General features: G+C 38.1%; 1 protein-coding gene across 2 annotated transcripts; it reads left to right on the top strand.

The window, feature by feature from the left end:
• Window positions 1-6,506: 6,506 nt before the first annotated feature.
• LOC115218394 (biogenesis of lysosome-related organelles complex 1 subunit 4) lies at window positions 6,507-17,622 on the top strand. 2 transcript variants are annotated; one of them, XM_029788184.2, is made up of 5 exons: window positions 6,512-6,718; window positions 8,838-8,909; window positions 12,143-12,244; window positions 13,259-13,378; window positions 16,583-17,622. In XM_029788184.2, exons 1-5 carry the CDS (start codon window positions 6,560-6,562, stop codon window positions 16,670-16,672), a joined length of 543 nt encoding a protein of 180 aa, XP_029644044.1. In that variant the 5' UTR covers window positions 6,512-6,559; the 3' UTR covers window positions 16,673-17,622. The 2 variants fall into 2 exon arrangements, with proteins under 2 accessions (XP_036359453.1, XP_029644044.1); XM_036503560.1 differs by lacking the exon at window positions 8,838-8,909 and having other exon boundaries at window positions 6,507-6,718; window positions 16,583-16,721.
• The last annotated feature ends 322 nt before the right edge of the window (window positions 17,623-17,944 follow it).

Below are 17,944 nucleotides of genomic sequence, written 5' to 3'. Positions count from 1 at the left end.
TTGTCAGTAGATAAATGGAGTGGAAGATACAATGATAAAAACTTTAGATTGATAGACAGATTGATGTGTGTGTGTGTGTGTGTCTATACGTAGATAAATGGATAGGACATTTATTTTCCCTCCAGTTTGAGCTGATAGTATGTGCTTGATTGATCCAACTTACTGACAACTGTAGATGAGTGAAAAAGTCATCAGCGGTTGGTATGGAATGCATCTCCCTTTGGATGGCCTCGTTCCCTTTTTACATTTCAGTGAAAATTCCAGATCCATTTGTTTTCTTGAGAACAACCATAGGACTCGCTTGGTGGCAGATAGGACTTGTAACCTTAACAATATCTGTTCATCATCATCATCATCTGATGTCCAAATGATGCTGTGTTATATGATTCAGGACTATGATTCACTGCAGTATCAACAAATATCTGAATCACTGTTTCGAAAGGATCTGTTTCAGCCAAACTGGGGACTAGCAGCTGGTGCCACCTCTGGAGCTCTCAGTGTCACTCCTTGTATCCTAACAAATTTTTGAAGAGTTATCATGACTGCAACCAACTCTGCTTTAAGGAACATTGATGGCACTGGTTTCCATGGTTACAATTCTTGCTTCTGGAAATAGTTACCTTGTGGAAGAAGTTTTGTAAAATCTGTGTCAAAATTTCTTTGATATCATAGAACTCACAAAGGCAGTGAATGCATTCCTTCTTAGCAACAAAGTGGAGGTGCATGGCCTAATGGTCAAGGAATTGGGTTTATTATAAGGTCAGATTTGATTGATTCTTGGAGCAGGTGACATGGTGTGTCCTTGGGTAAGGCACTTCCTTTCATTGACTGGCATTGTGTACCAGTTTTGGACTAAGTTGGTTCTCTCCCTTAAGCTGTCAAATCTTCAGTGTTCAATTGGATGAAGAACGGAAGAGCCAATAGTTTTCTGTCTGTATCTGCTTATGGTTATAAAGGCACTTTAACCAATTAGTGAAAGTATGGTACATACTCCCAAGCCATACTTGTTTGTGAGAGTGATGGCTATGGTTATATATAGGCAAGAAGGTGTATACAGAATGAAACTACTGATCTAATATATTTTGTAATTCTCAATCAAATTTCAGTCACAGGTGAAAATATTTCTGGAATCTGTTGAGAATATAATCCACTTTTTAGTTTAGTTTAGGTATAAAATCCAAAACTAAATGTTATGTAAAACAAAGTAGTTGGTTTTTTTTTTAAGCCTTCTTCATTTGAGTCTTGCTTTTAAGTCTTGTTAAAGAAAAAAAAATGACCAAAACCCAAAATTTGCTTTGCTTCACTGAAGAGATAAGAAATCGTGTCTGCAGTTGTTGTCTCCCTTTCCTTACTTGATAACAATTCTTCATCATGCAGCAGATATGAACACACACACACACATAGAGTTTGAGTTGTTGATCATTTTCATATTACTTTTCCCCTGTATTCTAATTTTGTACATTAAATTCTGTTGGAAATAAAAATGTTTTACTGTTTGTTTTTCTCATTTTCTGTGAAGTGTGTTCCTAAGCAACTGTGTGAAAGATGTGTGTGTCATTGTCCCTATTTGTCTTTCTTCTTTGCTGGCATGAGTTGGGTTGGTTGACAGAAGACAGAATCAAACTCTGTTTCGGTAGGTTTTCTGCAGCTGGATGCCTTTCCTAAAACCAACATATTTCAGACTGTACTGGCTGCTTTTTATGTGGTACCAGTACAGTTAGGTCACCAAATAACTTGCAAGACAAGAACCACCCTCCCACGTGCAATTAAAAGGGTGAAGCAATGCCGGGTGTTGAGCAGTTAAGGTATGACAGAGGGTCTGAAGCAAGTATCTTGCTATCAGGGAGAAAATACATTGGTTACACCTATTAGAAAAGGGAGAGATGTGTCAGAGAATAACCTCAAGTTACAGGAAGATGAATATAAAATAAGTGATATTGAGGATTGGACAGTATGTTTGAGTTGATAAGTATGCTTGCAAATATGTTGGAAGGAGAATGTCAGAGATGCAGTGAGTGGTGAACATGTGTGGAAACGTGGTCAATGGTGTATATCAATTGAAGCGGAGGTGGTATGTGGCAGCAAAATTTTGCTTTGATGGATGTGTAGGAATATGACCATATGTGATGAGGTTGGTGACATGCGTAAGTCACACGGTCGCATCCCTAACGAAATAAGATAAGCCATAATACAATTTATACAATACAGTGTTAACAGAATATATATGAATGATGACAAGCCGGTTGGCGTCGTCGTCTGTCGCTGGAACTGGGACATGTTGAGTAGCTCTGTGGTCAGTGACTAGACCTTAAAAGGTCTGGAGTCGAAAGACAAAGAATAGGAAAATGCAAGCCTATTTATACAAGAAAGATGGCTCAATAGCGCCTAGGAAAAAGGGTGTCATGAGACCTTACCGAAGGCTGTGATTGGTTGGCTTTAATCTCAAACGAGATCATTCCTGCCGTATCTCAAACAGTGAGGATGTCAGATACCGCTACGGATGTAAACTGGAATGGATAAAACGTATCAAGTGGGGGTTGCATTGGACTTAATTTCTATGAATTCAAAAGTGAGAAATCTCACAGTCAGTGGTTGCAGTGATGGTGTTAATAAAGATAGAAAGAAAAAGAGGTGCAAATAGTTGAATTAATAAAGTGATAATGAGAGGAGATTAAGAAGTGGGAAGAAAGTTGAAATGCAAAAAAAAAAAAATGTTGGGAAGAGAAAAGATATGAAGACAAAAGCAAGATTGAAAGTTTATAACATCACTGCATCTCTTTGTACAGTTTGAATTGTATCTTAGTATATAAGATGATAGCATATTTAGTTGAAAATATTATTTTGCACTGAGAAATTTCAAGATCTGTATAAGCATTCCTGCTCAAAAACTAATTTTTTGGCTGTGTCTGCAAGAAAAATAAGTTAAAAAGCAATTTAGCTCCCTAAACATTCTAGTTATCTAAATTTTGACTTTTGTTTCAAGAGCCATGATCTCAGATGTTTAAAACAAATTTGGAAGAATTTTCAAAGAGCCAAATTGAAAAAATGTGGGCTGTAATTTATTAATATTACTTTTCAGACTGGTTACCTTAGATTCTTAAAACCCCCAACACTTGAAAGAAATGAGTTTTGAGCATATTCGACAATTTCTGACTTTATTTTGATAACATATACATTACAAGCATCACAATTATCATTTAATATTCACTTTTCCATGCTTGCATGGGTCAGGAAAAATTTGGTGAGGCAGATTTTCTATAGCTGGATGGCCTTCCTGTAGCCAACCATGACCCCGTTTCAAATAAGGTCACATGACCAGACATGCTTTCCATGGAAGACTGGAAATGAATATCACGGGTATGGCAGTGATGCTTGTCTATAATTGTCACACGAAGTCATCACACATACACAATGGGTTTTCAGTTTACATCTTACCAAAACTTACTGTAAGGCCTTGGTTGGCCCTCTGATAGAAGACACTTGCTTTAGGTGCTATGCAGTGGAACTGAACCCAAGCCTGCATGGTTGAGAAGCGAACATCTTAACCACACAATTATACCTATATATATATATATATATATATATCATCACCATCTAACGTCTGCTTTCCATGCTGGTATGGGTTGGACAGTTTGACTGAGGACTGGCAAGCCAGAAGGCTGTGCCAGGTTCCACTCTGATCTGGCAAAGTTTCTGCAGCTGGATACCACTCCGAGAGTATAGTGGATGCATTTTACATGCCACCAGTACAGAAGCCAGTCAGGCAGTACTAGTATTGACCATGCTCGAATGGTGCTCTTTACATGCCACCGGCACGGGAGCCTGTCCGGTGGGTCTGGCATCAGCCATGTTCATATGGTACATTTTATGTACCACCAGCACAGGAACCAGTCTGGTGGGACTGGCATATATATATATATATATATATATATCATCACCATCTAACGTCTGCTTTCCATGCTGGTATGGGTTGGACAGTTTGACTGAGGACTGGCAAGCCAGAAGGCTGTGCCAGGTTCCACTCTGATCTGGCAAAGTTTCTGCAGCTGGATACCACTCCGAGAGTATAGTGGATGCATTTTACATGCCACCAGTACAGAAGCCAGTCAGGCAGTACTAGTATTGACCATGCTCGAATGGTGCTCTTTACATGCCACCGGCACGGGAGCCTGTCCGGTGGGTCTGGCATCAGCCATGTTCATATGGTACATTTTATGTACCACCAGCACAGGAACCAGTCTGGTGGGACTGGCAGATATATATATATATATATATATATATATATGACTGTCACCACTACTACATGAACCTGAAGATTGCAGAATTTAATGCATGAAAGTACTAGTTCAATCAGAATGAACATTCGTCATCTCATATATATATATATACACACACACACATATGCAAAAGAAAGGGATTAGAAATCCAGGTGAATGCTTTTTAGGCAATCTATAGGAGTCAAATCTTGCTAATCAAATTGGCCAGTGAAAATCATCGTAATCCACACAGCACATAAATTTACATGTTACTACATGTCCAATTTGTAAATCTAAAGTTCATAAGCTGAATAAATTCAGTATAACATCACAGAGTGTAGTACAAAAATGCAAAAGAATGAAGAATTATTTTAATCAGCTTACAAACATTTCAGATATGCTAGTATTACATAATCCTGCAATTTATTAATCATGCATATTTAATTGATTAATATACATGATTGATTGCAGAATTATGTAATCCCTGCATATAAGCTAATTAAAATGTATAATTCTTCAGTCTTCTGTGTTCATATGGTGGTGCCACATAAAAAGCACCCAGTACACTCTGTAAAGTGCTTGGCATTCCAGCTTTGTAGAAATCAAGCCAAAACAGACAATGGCACCTGGTGTGGCCCCTAGTCTTTCCAGCTCCGGTCGAATCATGTAACCTATGCCAGCATGGAAAATGGACATTAAGTGATGATGGTATATGTGTGTGTGTGTTTGTATGTATGTGTTTTGTCTTGACATCACATGGTAATTGTAGAAGAGTGTTACAGTCATACAAGCAGTGCCATTCATTTCCAGTATTCTACATAAGCATGTCTAGTCATAGGGAAATATTACCTTACTTAAAAACATGCCTGGGTTGGTGGCAGGAAAGGCATACTGCTTTTAATGGGTGGAGTAATGTATTTTAGGTGAGGAGTAAGTGGTTGTTTTCATATGTGTTGCTCCACCAATCAAATGGAGGCATCCTTGCCAAAAACAGTATATATAAAGTTTGATGACAGCATGTTAATTGAAACTTCACAGTTACTGTCAACCTATTCCTCATAAATAAAAATAAATACGGATGAAAAGCAGGAGATAGAGACATATAACTTAGAGAAGAACTGGACTCAAAGCAACCTATTGAGGGCTTCTGAAAAGAAAACAGCATAGAAGGGCTACTTGAAAGGACTATTAAACATGGAGAAAGAGGGTCTCGTTAGCATTCGACTGTCAACTTGGATAGCTGGTCTCAACTGTAGGACCAGCTTTCCAACTTGGAAGTAGTATGGGAGATAAAGCAATTAAGAATCTGAAGAAAAGGAAAGCCCCCTGGTCCATTAAGAACTCCCCTGGAGATGCTTGGAAATCTTACAGAGTGGGAAATGGCAGAGTCACCTGCATAGTTAATTAGGTTGCACAGGTATGTATCGTAGCCAATAATGAATGAAGAAGCATTTTATAGTCAGCTGGAACAAAGGTAAAGTAGATATCTTAGACACACAAACACACACACACAAGTGAACTCCTAGAAATGGCAGGCAAATATCTCTCAGATCTCACTCTGTCACCTTAAAAACAGGACACATTGGATGATGCAGTTCCAGACACTCTATGACTGATTATAAATTCATTAAAAAATGGGATGATTACAACCAGAAGGCCATTGATTATGGGTCTGCTTGATTCATTCTGCTTTGGGATTAAAAAAGAAAGAACTGATTGGTGTTAGTAAGAATTTATTCTATAATGATCATTTCTTTTCTATACACAGAGGGGGCAAAGAAGGACAGACAAAGGGATCAAGTCGATTATATTGACCCCAGTGCATAACTGGTACTTAATTTATCGACCCCAAAAAGGATGAAAGGCAAAGTCGACCTTGGCGGAATTTGAACTCAGAACGTAGCGGCAGACGAAATACGGCTACGCATTTCGCCTGGCGAGCTAACGTTTCTGCCAGCTCGCCACTTTCATTTATTTGGTATTAATATTAACTGAAAGTCTGTATGCGTGGAGGACATTTATTTATTGCTCCAAGAACGATGCTTACATCGTTCTGGGGTCAGTAAAATATATTTCCAGTGATATACTGGAAGAGACTGAATATAAATATGAACCATCCTAAATGTGACTGGAATTACGAGCGTTTAGACGGAGAGAGAGATTGATTGTTTAAAAAGAAATCGACAGAAGATGAATGAAGCAGTCGCCATGTGTAACTCTTCTGACGTGGAGTTAATTAGTCGCTGTGTGTGTGTGTGTAACTCTTCTTGGCCTGGAGTACAGTTTAAGTGGTGGTCGTGGTTATGTCCTCGCAAACAACATCGTCGGAGGCGGAGCCGGGCGGCGGCGGCACCGGCGGCACAACAACATCAACAACAATTAAAGAAACCCCTTCGACAGTCTTTACAGAACAATTAATATCCGATTATGTGGAATACCTCAAAGTCGATTGTTCACTCGAAGTATACACACCTCTCTCTTTTCTGTTCAAATATTTCTCTTTCAGGTTTCCGCCTTCTTTTCTCAAATATTTTCTCAGCTGACCACAAATATCTCATATCATTGTTTAGATATTATTATATATATTTTCTGTTTTTATAATCGGCTGTTTTTAAGTTATCTGCTTTAATATTGGTCATCGATTTTTATGTTTAATTTAATTTAATTAATTTTTTTTGTTGCAATTGTTGAAGTCCCCGATATAAACAACAGGAGCTTGAAATCAGTTTATGCTTAATATATTCATCGGGTGTATATTTTGATCACATTTGATTGATATAATCTTGGAATCTGGATTTATTTCACCTTATAATGATGATAATGATGATAATTTTTAACTTACTACCAAGCCAACTTTAATAGTGATGGCACCTGCAATTATTTGAATTAAAAATTCGTTTATCGATGTTCGATTGAGTGTGGAGGTCCGAAAGGTAGAATTAAGGTGATGGAGCTTGAATTTGGAACCAAAACAACGAACAAACCTAAATAAACAACGTGCTACGCTTGTTCGACAGTTCTTACATCCTCATCTGCCAACCATTTTCTCTTTGTTATTCACTCATCACTAATAATAATTTTATTCAAGTTTTCTACAAAACCACTCGTTTCTGGGGTTGGGTTGCAGTTAATTAAATCGATCTCAGACACTACTGCAACAATGGTGAGTTCTAACTTTGGTACTTGGGTCTCACGTTTGTAAGGAACAGGTAAACATTCCTCTCGAATCGATCTCAGTACCGAGGCTATCTAAACACTGCTCAGTACTCTACCGAGTCTGCCACCCACCACCCATTAAAGTCACGAATTTTGGGAAAGAATATAATTCGATTTAATGATCCTTAGAACTTAATTTGTTGGCGCTTAGAGGAATGAAAAACAGGAGTAGTGGACAACCTCACTTATGACAGCAATCAATAATTGCTATAGTGTTTTTAAAAATTAAACAGATGGGGCAACAGTAATTAAAAATAGGCAATCCTTCGGTATTGGTAGACATCATTCACCCACACAACCTTCCCTCATAGCATAAATAAAAAAGGCTTGGCTGCAAACGAGGGTGTTTCCTCATACCGACACGAAATAGACCAATACCAAATGATCGCCAAAAATACTTTATTTTGACAATATAAGTAACGAAGTTCCGTCCCTTTTCCCTCTTAATCCAGCTGACCTCATTGGTGACTCGCTAATGTGTCTTAAACAGATATTTCTACAAAGGGATCCAAGTCATGTCGCTTAGTCCACTAAGTTAAGCCTGATAAAGCAGACCTGTGATAAAAGGCTGTCTAGTCGTGACTGCTCTGTCTAGAAATACAATATTGAATGTACCTTGTCCTCATTTAAAATAAAAAGACAGGATTTAAGAAAGATTTGGTTGCTATTTCTAGCAGGTCGTTTGACCACTTACAGTCTCCCTCTATAAAGTTACTGTTATAATAACGTCTGGCGAAGGGAGAGGGATGCAGTGGTGAGGAGGGAGGAGAGTGATGGTGCTACACAACTTGTTAAGAATTGATCTCTGTGGTGATTGTCACATGTTGGTGAACAAAAATTTCATCATAGAATAGCTTTATTGGTGCAAATGTTTTTATTATTATATTTTTTTTTTTTTTGGTTTTACTGGTGTTATTAGTCTTTGGTTGGTATCATTGTTAAAATGGTGGCATTCCAAATTCAGCAGGAATTTTCTGTTTGTCCCCCATATTCAGTTGTTGGACATTGTAAGTTGTTTAATGGCAGTGGAAATGTCAAGTACTCATTGTTCTTCTAGAATTTAGCCATTTCATCTCACACTGGAACTATTTTTACACCTATTGATGATACTACCTATTCGCCGTCACATGATATCTACAGATGCTCAGGTCATGCTAGAATGTGAAGAGGGGAACGAAATTGAAAAGATAACATCCATATAACAATAAAAGTATATTTTGGTAAAAAAGAATGGAAATTAAAATGTAAAACCACATTTCAGTAAAATATCTCATAGTTAAAACAAATATGATATGTGGAGTGGTGCATGGCTGACTGTTAATACCAGTGTTAAGCTAACTCCTGTAAATTCTTGTTATTTTCCAGAAAACTCATTTTGCTGAGAGTATTGAAGAAATGCTAACAAAACTGGATGAGTTCTGTGGACTTGTTGATATGGTAAGATATGAAAGTCATTGTTTATAGTGGCAGCACAAGTCTATACCTGGCAAATTGCTTCTACTTTTGTTGGTTTTGTACAAGAAGGTTAATGATAGAAAACTAGTGAAATTGCTGATATCGAGATTAACAAGGACAGACAAATTATGGGAAACTACACACACAGCAAATTTTCACTGATTTAAAAGCACAGAGATGGTTGTATGGTCAAGAAGTTTGCTTCTCCCAATTACCTGGTTTGAGATTCAGTCCCAATACATGACACTTTAGGAAAGAGTCTTTTATTATAGCTCTTTGTTGGGCAAAGCTTTGTGAGTGAATTTGGGAAACTGAAAGAAGCCTCTTTTCACATCACATGAGAGTTGTAAATCACTAAAATTTTTTTTTCTTTCGTGGTTTTATAATGATGATGTAAGGGAAACAAATCTGTAAGATAACTTCAACCACCAGATTCTGTTCATACTTTAAGGAATATTTAAATGATTTGCTCTCATTGACACTGTTTCTTTATAAGAAATTTAGAATGTTTTTTCACTTTCAGATTGTTATTGTTGAATTAGGGAAACAAAGCAAAGAAGATAAAGTTTCTTTTATTCAAATCTTGTATTTTCCTGTCCCTTCCTTCTTAATATCCAGATAGTCAAACTATTTAGAAGAGTGATGGCTGTCATAAATATGCTGTTGCTGTCAGCCAGTGGTGGATTTGTACAATCAAGAGATGTAAGGAGTCAATGGTTGGTGTGTTTATAATATGCACACGATACTCGACAGAGTGTAAGTAGCTTGAGAGAAAAGTTGGACCTAAGAAACATCAGTTGTGGTGTGCAAGAGAGACATTTGTGCTGGTATGGTCATGTGGCGAGAATGGATGAAGATAGTTGTGTGAAAAAGTGACACACCCTAGCAGTTGAGGGAACCTTTGGAAGAGGTAGACCCAGGAAAACCTGGGACGAGGTGGTGAAGCATGACCTTCGAACTTTAGGTCTCACCAAGGAAATGACTAAAGACTTTGGAAGTATGCTGTGCATGAGAAAACCCGGCAGGACAAGTGAGACCATAACCTGTGGCCTCTACCTGGGATGTAGCCAGTCCACTTATGCATACCTTTCCTTCTTGGAACACAAAACTCTACTTTGGAAGACCTGTTGGGGCAAGTGAAAAAATCGAAATCGATCAACATCAATGGAAATTGTAGCTGTGATACCAGTGCCGGTGGCACATAAGAGAACCATCCAAACGTGGCCATTGCCAGCGCCACCCCAACTGGCCTCAGTGCCGGTGGCACATAAAAAGCATCATCCATCCGTGGCCGTTGCTAGCCTCGCCTGGCCTCTGTGCCGGTGGCACGTAAAAAGCACCCACTACACTCATAGAGTGGTTGGCGTTAGGAAGGGCATCCAGCCATAGAAACATTGCCAGATCAGACTGGGCCTGGTGCAGCCTTCTGGCTTCCCAGACCCCAGTTGAACCTTCCAACCCATGCTAGCATGGAAAGCAGACACTACACGATGATGATGACTCACTGCAATGCCTCTCTGAAAAAGAAGAAAGTATGCTTTAAATTCGCTTTGTGTATATACTAGTGTGTAATGCGTGCTAACATATAAAACTGTGGGTATGGTTTTTCTAGAATTCGGGATGTACTTATAATTATCCTTACGAAGTAGAATGGCATGTTTTCAATCGTGGTTGCTACATGTGGTAACACAAAGATTACGTCAAGGAGACACACAATTATTTTCTTTTTGTAGAATCATTAAAGGTACTGTTCCATTATCCATGTTAAAAAAATTGTTTAAGATATTTAGTTCTATTTCTCATTTGTATCCCTTTGCATCCTGCTAGTAGTCTTTGATTAACCATCTGTCAAACTGTAAAATAGTCATGAATGTATGGACTGTGGCACATTTCTGTTCAACTAATCAACAAAGATTTATTGATTAACATCTAGTTAACTGACATATTATCTCTCTCTCTCTCTCTCTCTCTCTCTCTCTCTCTCCTCTCTCTCTCTCTCTCTCTCCTATCATTACAATAACATTCTCTTTTGTTCTAAACAAGCTAGCTCTATATTCTCTTCGTCTCTGTCTTCTCATCTTTGTCGCCCTTGCTGTCTCCTCCTCCCATTCACTGCTGTTCTAAAACTCCTCCAACTAAATACTCGATTCTTCTTCCTCAGAACCCTTAGCAACCTTATCCATGTTTGCCTACAAACCCTGTCTTTTAAATATTCAAGTTGACCATCAGCTCCATCTGTCAGGTGGATCTGATAAGAGTGTAGCTACTGTCCTTCCCCTCTCGTGACAGCAACAACAACAGCCGGTATAGGAGTAGCATTGTTCAGCTCTTATTCAGCTTGATATCCAACATTGTTATAGAGATTGAAAAACTTATTTTAAATAACTCGATACCTAATTCCACCATAACAGAACTCAAGATTGGAATAGTAACTTACCAAAACAACACATACAATATATTAGTCATTTGATGTATTAACTGTATGTCATGTTGTTCATATATTAAATGTAAAAAATACATCGGTCGTGTGATGAAGTAAGCTCTTTGATACCAGCCTGCCAGAGACCATTCTTCATCCTGTGACACAAATTTCCTTGTTTTAAAGTGATCTAAAACCTTCCTTCAATATTTCGTGTTAATTGATGTTCCAAATACCATCTTAATTAATGACCAAAGTCATTTTACTAAATTCTACATTATTTTCAAAATTAATTGAAATAAAGGAAATGTACTTCAAAAAAAGAAATCAGTGGTTCTCAACCATTTTTTGTCTGTGGACCCCTTGGCTTCCTGTTTTACTCTGGTGGACCTTCATAGCCATTTGATGTTTTAAAAAATCCTTATGTTTTTGTATGTTTAAATATTAAACATTAAATATTATTAGATGTCGTATAAAAATCTTGTTAAAATGTTTTGCATATTGCAGAAGTACAATCGATTTGTTGTTCATAAGTTTTAACAACTGAATCTTATATGGACTGCCCCCCTCAAAGGCCATGTGGACCCGGCTTGACAACCACTGACTTAAATGTATGTCATAATGATGGTCCTTTGAGCTATTGGTTATGTCATATTTTGGTCATCCTTCAGTGACCATTCAACGTTACTGGTATAAATGGTGGTTTTGTTTCCTTTAATTTTTGAATATTATTTAAAATAGAAGTGAAAATGTTATTAAAAATGTCAAAAATATCATTTTTTTTCTTTTAATAAAGATTCGAGGAGACACAACATTATGTTTATATAAAACTATGCCAGAGATTGAAGTGAAAGCCAGTGAGATGCAACGATTATTTGTTAAAATTGATCAACTTGAGGTATGTTGTTAATCTTTCTTTTCTCCTTAATTCCTAATCCCTAATCCTCTTTCTATAGAGACACTCTTGAAACCTCCAGGCTCTTCCGTCCTCACCCTCTCTTCCCTTCAACTTCTTATACCTTGATGATTCTTTCTGTTACCCTCATCCTTATTTCTCTTTTCAGCTCCACTCTGAGAAGTCCCAACCATTCTTGTATAGTGCAACATGCCTCCCCTACCCCATCTCTAACCACCTCTCCTCACACTCTTATGAAACTTCCCCCTCTATCATCCCTGCCCACTCACCCTGTCCAATTCTCTCCCTACTTTACCTTAAGGGTTTATCTGGACACATCTCCACCTCTTTCTCTGTCTCTCTCTCTCTCTCTCTCTCTCTCTCTCTCTCTCTCTCTCTCTCTCTCTCTCTCTCTCTCTCTCTCTCTCTCTTCCAATTGGAGTAGCCATGTATCTTCTCTTCAGCAAGACACCAACCTCTATCTCCCCATTATACTTCAACCCCTCCTCAACTGACACAAAGCCACCTTCCTCTCATATTACTGCCCCTCCTAATTGAGTGGGTCTTATGTCATTTAAGTCACCTGGTGACTTCACTGGTGCTGGTTCCACATAAAAAGCACTCAGTCCACCCTGTAGAATGGTTGGTATTCAGAAGAGCATCCAGCCATAGAAACTGTGCCAAAGCAGACGATAAAGCTTCATAGCATTCCTCTGGCTGGTTGGCTGGCATGAAAGTTGACATTAAATGATGATGGTGACAAGAAAGAGCAGGAAAGAGGCTGGCTGTTATCCTCAGCTTCTACATAACACAGCTAAATACTTTGTAACATGGCTGTAGATGTGACCCAAATATAAAATTGCTAATTTAAAGCGAAAGGCTCAGGGGCCGAAGTCAAAACACCAATAACATAAACGTGTCTGTCATAAATAATCTGTCATGTTGGCATCTTCTTTTGTTAGAAGAGAAAGTCATTAATTATTCCCATTTCTCTCTCTCTCTCTCAACATTTTGCAGGAATTAGTAACAATTGTTTCAAAAAATGTCAGTTTGATGGAAGAGCAAGTGAACAAAGCTGAAGCAAAGATGGGTTCTTTCAGCGGCATCAAGAAGATGATTACCTCTCTTGTTAGTCCAGTAAGTTTCAATTAATTTTTAATCATATTTTCATGATTAATGTATCTTGGTTAGTTTAAATAACATCATTCAGCCAATGCTGGAGCAGCATCAATGGTTTTCTCCTTTTTTTTTTTTGTGTCTAACATTTTTTGTATTCAAAGCAAAGTAGTGTGGTCCAGAAGTGGAACAATGAAAATCTAAACCTGTCCAACCGAGAGGACCCTTCCAATGCTGATGACTATTGAGCCATGTGAAAGCAAGTTAAATCGGTAGCAAGGTCTCTGACAAGTTTAAAAATCAATAGAAGTTAACAACATCCCTACTGAAATACAAACGATGAAAGCACAAGAGACAGCCGTAAGACCTTCTGCAACAAAATCTGTCAGGTTAGTGACTGGCCAACTCTGTCACTGATCATAACATTTTCTGAGGAAGACAGACCAGAATTACCACACCATTAATATTATCAGCCATGCAAGTAAAGAAACACTCAGACTCACTTTGAAAATAATGTGACCCTAGGAAGAAGAAACCATAGCCAAGAGACAAGTAGGTTTCCCTAAAAGTAAAAACACTGCTGAGGAGATATTCTAGCCCCTCTATGATAAATTCCTTCAACACCAAAAGGAAATCCACCATGTCTTTATAGATTTTAGGTAGGTGTTTGATAGTGTGACATAATGCTCTATGGGTCATGATGAAGAAATTCAGCTTGGGACAGAAGTTGAGCCATTGTATCCAACATCTCTATACCAAAGCAACCAGTGCAGTACTCTTTCAAGGTACCATCAGAGAGTAGTTCCATACCTATTTCTTTACTACCCACAAGAGGCTAAATACAGAGAGGACAAACAAGGACAGACAAACGGACTAAGTCGATTATATCGACTCCAGTGCGTAACTGGTACTTATTGAATCGACCCCGAAAGGATGAGAGGCAAAGTCAACCTTGGCGGAATTTGAACTCAGAATGTAGTGGCAGACGAAATATCGCTAAGCATTTCGCCCGGCGTGCTAATGATGCTGCCAGCTTGCCACCTTATCAGAGAGTGGTTCCATACCACCATAGGAGTCTTCCAGGGTTACCTCCTCTCTTCCACATTGAACAGATTACAAGCAATGCTCTTGAAGACCATGTGGACGACAGTCAGTGTTGGAGGGAAAAACATTCAAGATTTGTTGATGCCAGTGAGGGTAAGGAAAGTGAAATAGTCAAGCACCTTAATAGAACTTCCACCAAGTCTGGGATGGGAAACAGTGTTGTAAACACTAAATTCATGACAAATATTAATGTTACCATCTTAACAGACATCTCTGTATAAAGGCAGGAAGTAAAGATATGGCAACAGTTGAAATATCTGGGAACAATTACTACTGGTAAAATGTTAAAAGCTGAAATCGTTGGAAGAACTTTGCAGACAATGACTGTGCTCATCAGACTCAAACCAATAAGAAGGGACAGGAACACCACTGAGAACAACAAACTAACACTTCTGTGAACTCTGGTACTTTCCATCTTTCTGCAGCATAAGAGATATGGACTTACATAGCAGACACTGAGAGGAGGGTACAGGTATTGGAAGGATTGACACTGCAACATCTAAGGTCTCTCGTGCTTGCACCACATTACCAATGAGCAGGTTTGCAGGACCATCTAGCTGATGGCACGTTAAAAACACCATTCGAGCGTTATCATTACCTGCATCACCTTACTAGCACTTGGGCTGGTGGCACATGAAAAAAACATTCGAGTGAGGTCATTGCCAGTGCCGCTGGACTGGCTCCTGTGCAGGTGGCACATAAAAAACACCATTTGAGCATCGTTATTGCCAGTACTGCCAGACTGGCCCTCGTGCCGGTGGCACGTAAAAGCACCCACTACAGTCTTGGAGTGGTTGGCGTTAGGAAGGGCATCCAGCCGTAGAAACTCTGCTAGATCAGATTGGAATCTTTGGAATCTGGTTCGTCAGCCCTCAGTCAAATCGTCCAACCCATGCTAGCATGGAAAGCGGACGTTAAACGATGATGATGATGATCCAGCATCACATTGGTCTCCATGAAGATAGTCTTATAATGGTGAAGAAAAGAAAGGTGAAATGAAAATGCCATATAAGATCCAATGGCAATGTGAAAACCATTCTTCAAAGAACTGCAGAAGGGGCAAGAAGGAAAAGTGGACAGAGGAAAAGATAGACATCACCAAGGAATAGACAGATAAATTGTTTGCAGAGATCTGAGCTCTGTTGCACAACTTTGGTCGATGGAGAAAACTGTGTGCAGTTTGTCACAACATCACCCCTATAATTCCTTCAGAAGTTGAGAATCCAAGATGAGATTTATTTAGTGCTCGTGGGTTTCCACCCTGTAGAATTATATCAAGTATGATAAACGCCAAGCAGTATTTTTTCTGTTAGCAAAGCAAACGAAGTGGTACATGTTGAAAAGATTAAGAAGCAGTATTTTCACTGTTTAATGAAACACGCATCATCATCATCATCATTGTCATTTAACGTCTGCTTTCCATGCTAGCATGGGTTGGTCAATTTTGACTGAGGGCTGGCAAACCAGATGGCTGCACCCACCTTCTTTATTAGGAAATAGGATTAATTTTGTCTACAGAAAGGTAACATTTCCTTTGAGCTTTGGTGGATATATTGTGAAAGTGCATAGTTTAATGGTTAGGGTTTTTGGCTCACAATTGAAAGGTTGTGAGTTCAATTCCCAGCAGTGTGTTGTGTCCTTGAGCAAAACACTTTATTTCATGTTGCTTCACTTCAATCCGCTGGCAAAAATGTGGGCAAAAATTTGAAGGGCCAGCATTGTCGTGTTCTGTGTCATTCTGAATCTCTCTGAGAATTATGTTGAGGATATACATGTTTCTAGAGTGTTCTGCCACTTACATGTTCATTCCAGGAGCAGGCAGATCAACAAGAACCTCATCATCATCATAACCAACAGAGCGACAGTTATATGGCAGATGTAGGTTTTGTGGGGAGTGTTCTGATTTTCAGTTGGGCAATTTCTGTATTAACATATCAATTGTAATTTATAATAAAGGTTAATCTTTATCATTGATTTATAAAACCAACACCAATGTGTGTGAGTGTGTGTGCATATGCTTGCATGTGTGTGTTTGTGTGTGCATTTGCATGTGTGTGTGTGTGTGTGTAAATTATAATCGTGATCAATGTTTTATGTTATTTATATTTTTCTTTTCTCCAGAAACACAGTGCTGCCAGAAATAAATCTCAAGACCAGTATCATCCACCAGAGATATTCAACACTTCTGATTTTTTCCCTAAACAATCCTAACTATTTCTGTTGCCTGCCTCTTCCTTTCTTTCTTTCTCATCTCTCCCCCACCCTCTCTGTACATAGCTGTGATGAGATTTCAGTTCCCAGCATCACTTTTGTTTATATAAACAAAACAGTAACGGGACCTTCTTGCCTTGTAAACAAGCTCTTGTCAATTCACACAACTTTTGGCAAAATGCCTCAAAATCATGTTTTCACTTATATTTTTGTCTTGTGTGTGAGAGAGAAAGAGAGAGAGAGAATAACCACTTTTAGACATTTACGATTGTGGTAAATAATTTATTTTATATCTGAAATAAGTGAGGAAGCAACTCAAAAATTAAATTGAATCACATCATAAATACTGTGTTTTCTATATTTTCTATTATATTAAACAAACTCAGCTCATAAAGCTGAGGTTTCTACCATTTCCTTCAGCATGAAAGTCGATGAGAAACCTACCTTATTCTGTAGAATACAGTGCTTTGGGTGTGACAGGATTTTGAGCTGAAAGTGAAGTGACATGCAACTGTTAAAGCAAACTTATTGTGTGAGTCTGCTCTCTCATATTTCACATGGAATTAAGGAACTTTGAATGATCCATCATAGCAAACCATCGGGAACAAGGCTATTATATATGAATTATTGATATTTAGTAACAATTGGAGTGGATACTAAAACAGGAAATATTGAACAGTAGAGGTGATTGGTTGATAAAATTTAAATCCATTTTTAAATTGTGTCTCCAGAACATTCAGAATATGAAAAATAAAAAAATGGGTAAAAATTATTCCAAACAAAGGCAGTGCCAGTGAAGTGTTTATCATGAGCAGTGACATTGTTTCTACAATCTAAACTAAAGACCTTTACTTTAATATTTGGCAAAATAAACTTTGTTGGGTTTTTTTTTTGTTTATTTTTTGTCATCAATCAAGGAGTAATGGAACAATAAATCTTTAATTTATGAATTGAAAGGGTTTGTCAAATATTTCCCTCCTGTTAAGAAAGGACATCCCCTTTTATCACATGACCCTGTAAATTTAAACACAGACATTATTCCAACTGGAGTATTGTAGAATCCTGTTTTTTTTTTTAATTTTCAGTATTGTAAGCCATAGCAGTCTATGAGCATAACATTCTTCAGAATTGAAAAACTTTTATCAAAATAAAAGATGATTATCAGAGAAATTTCTTGTAACTTTTTTTAAATTTAATTTTCTGAAAGTTATTGTTTTTTTCCTTTGTCCAACACATGCCAGTAAGTTGCTCTGCTATCATTTCGATATCTGA

This window comes from Octopus sinensis, linkage group LG1, assembly GCF_006345805.1.
Source record: "Octopus sinensis linkage group LG1, ASM634580v1, whole genome shotgun sequence".
In the NCBI taxonomy this organism is placed as follows: Eukaryota; Metazoa; Mollusca; class Cephalopoda; order Octopoda; family Octopodidae; genus Octopus; species Octopus sinensis.
Note: the sequence above shows the minus strand (reverse complement) of the source record. Positions and strands in the feature narration are given on the sequence as shown.

Excerpts from the sequence above, each read along its gene's own strand:
- LOC115218394 (XM_029788184.2), top strand. The coding sequence starts at position 6,560 with ATGTCCTCGCAAACAACATCGTCGGAGGCGGAGCCGGGCGGCGGCGGC. Across the intron at positions 12,245-13,258 it reads TTAAAATTGATCAACTTGAG|GAATTAGTAACAATTGTTTC; the intron begins GTATGTTGTTAA and ends AACATTTTGCAG. Across the intron at positions 13,379-16,582 it reads TTACCTCTCTTGTTAGTCCA|AAACACAGTGCTGCCAGAAA; the intron begins GTAAGTTTCAAT and ends TCTTTTCTCCAG.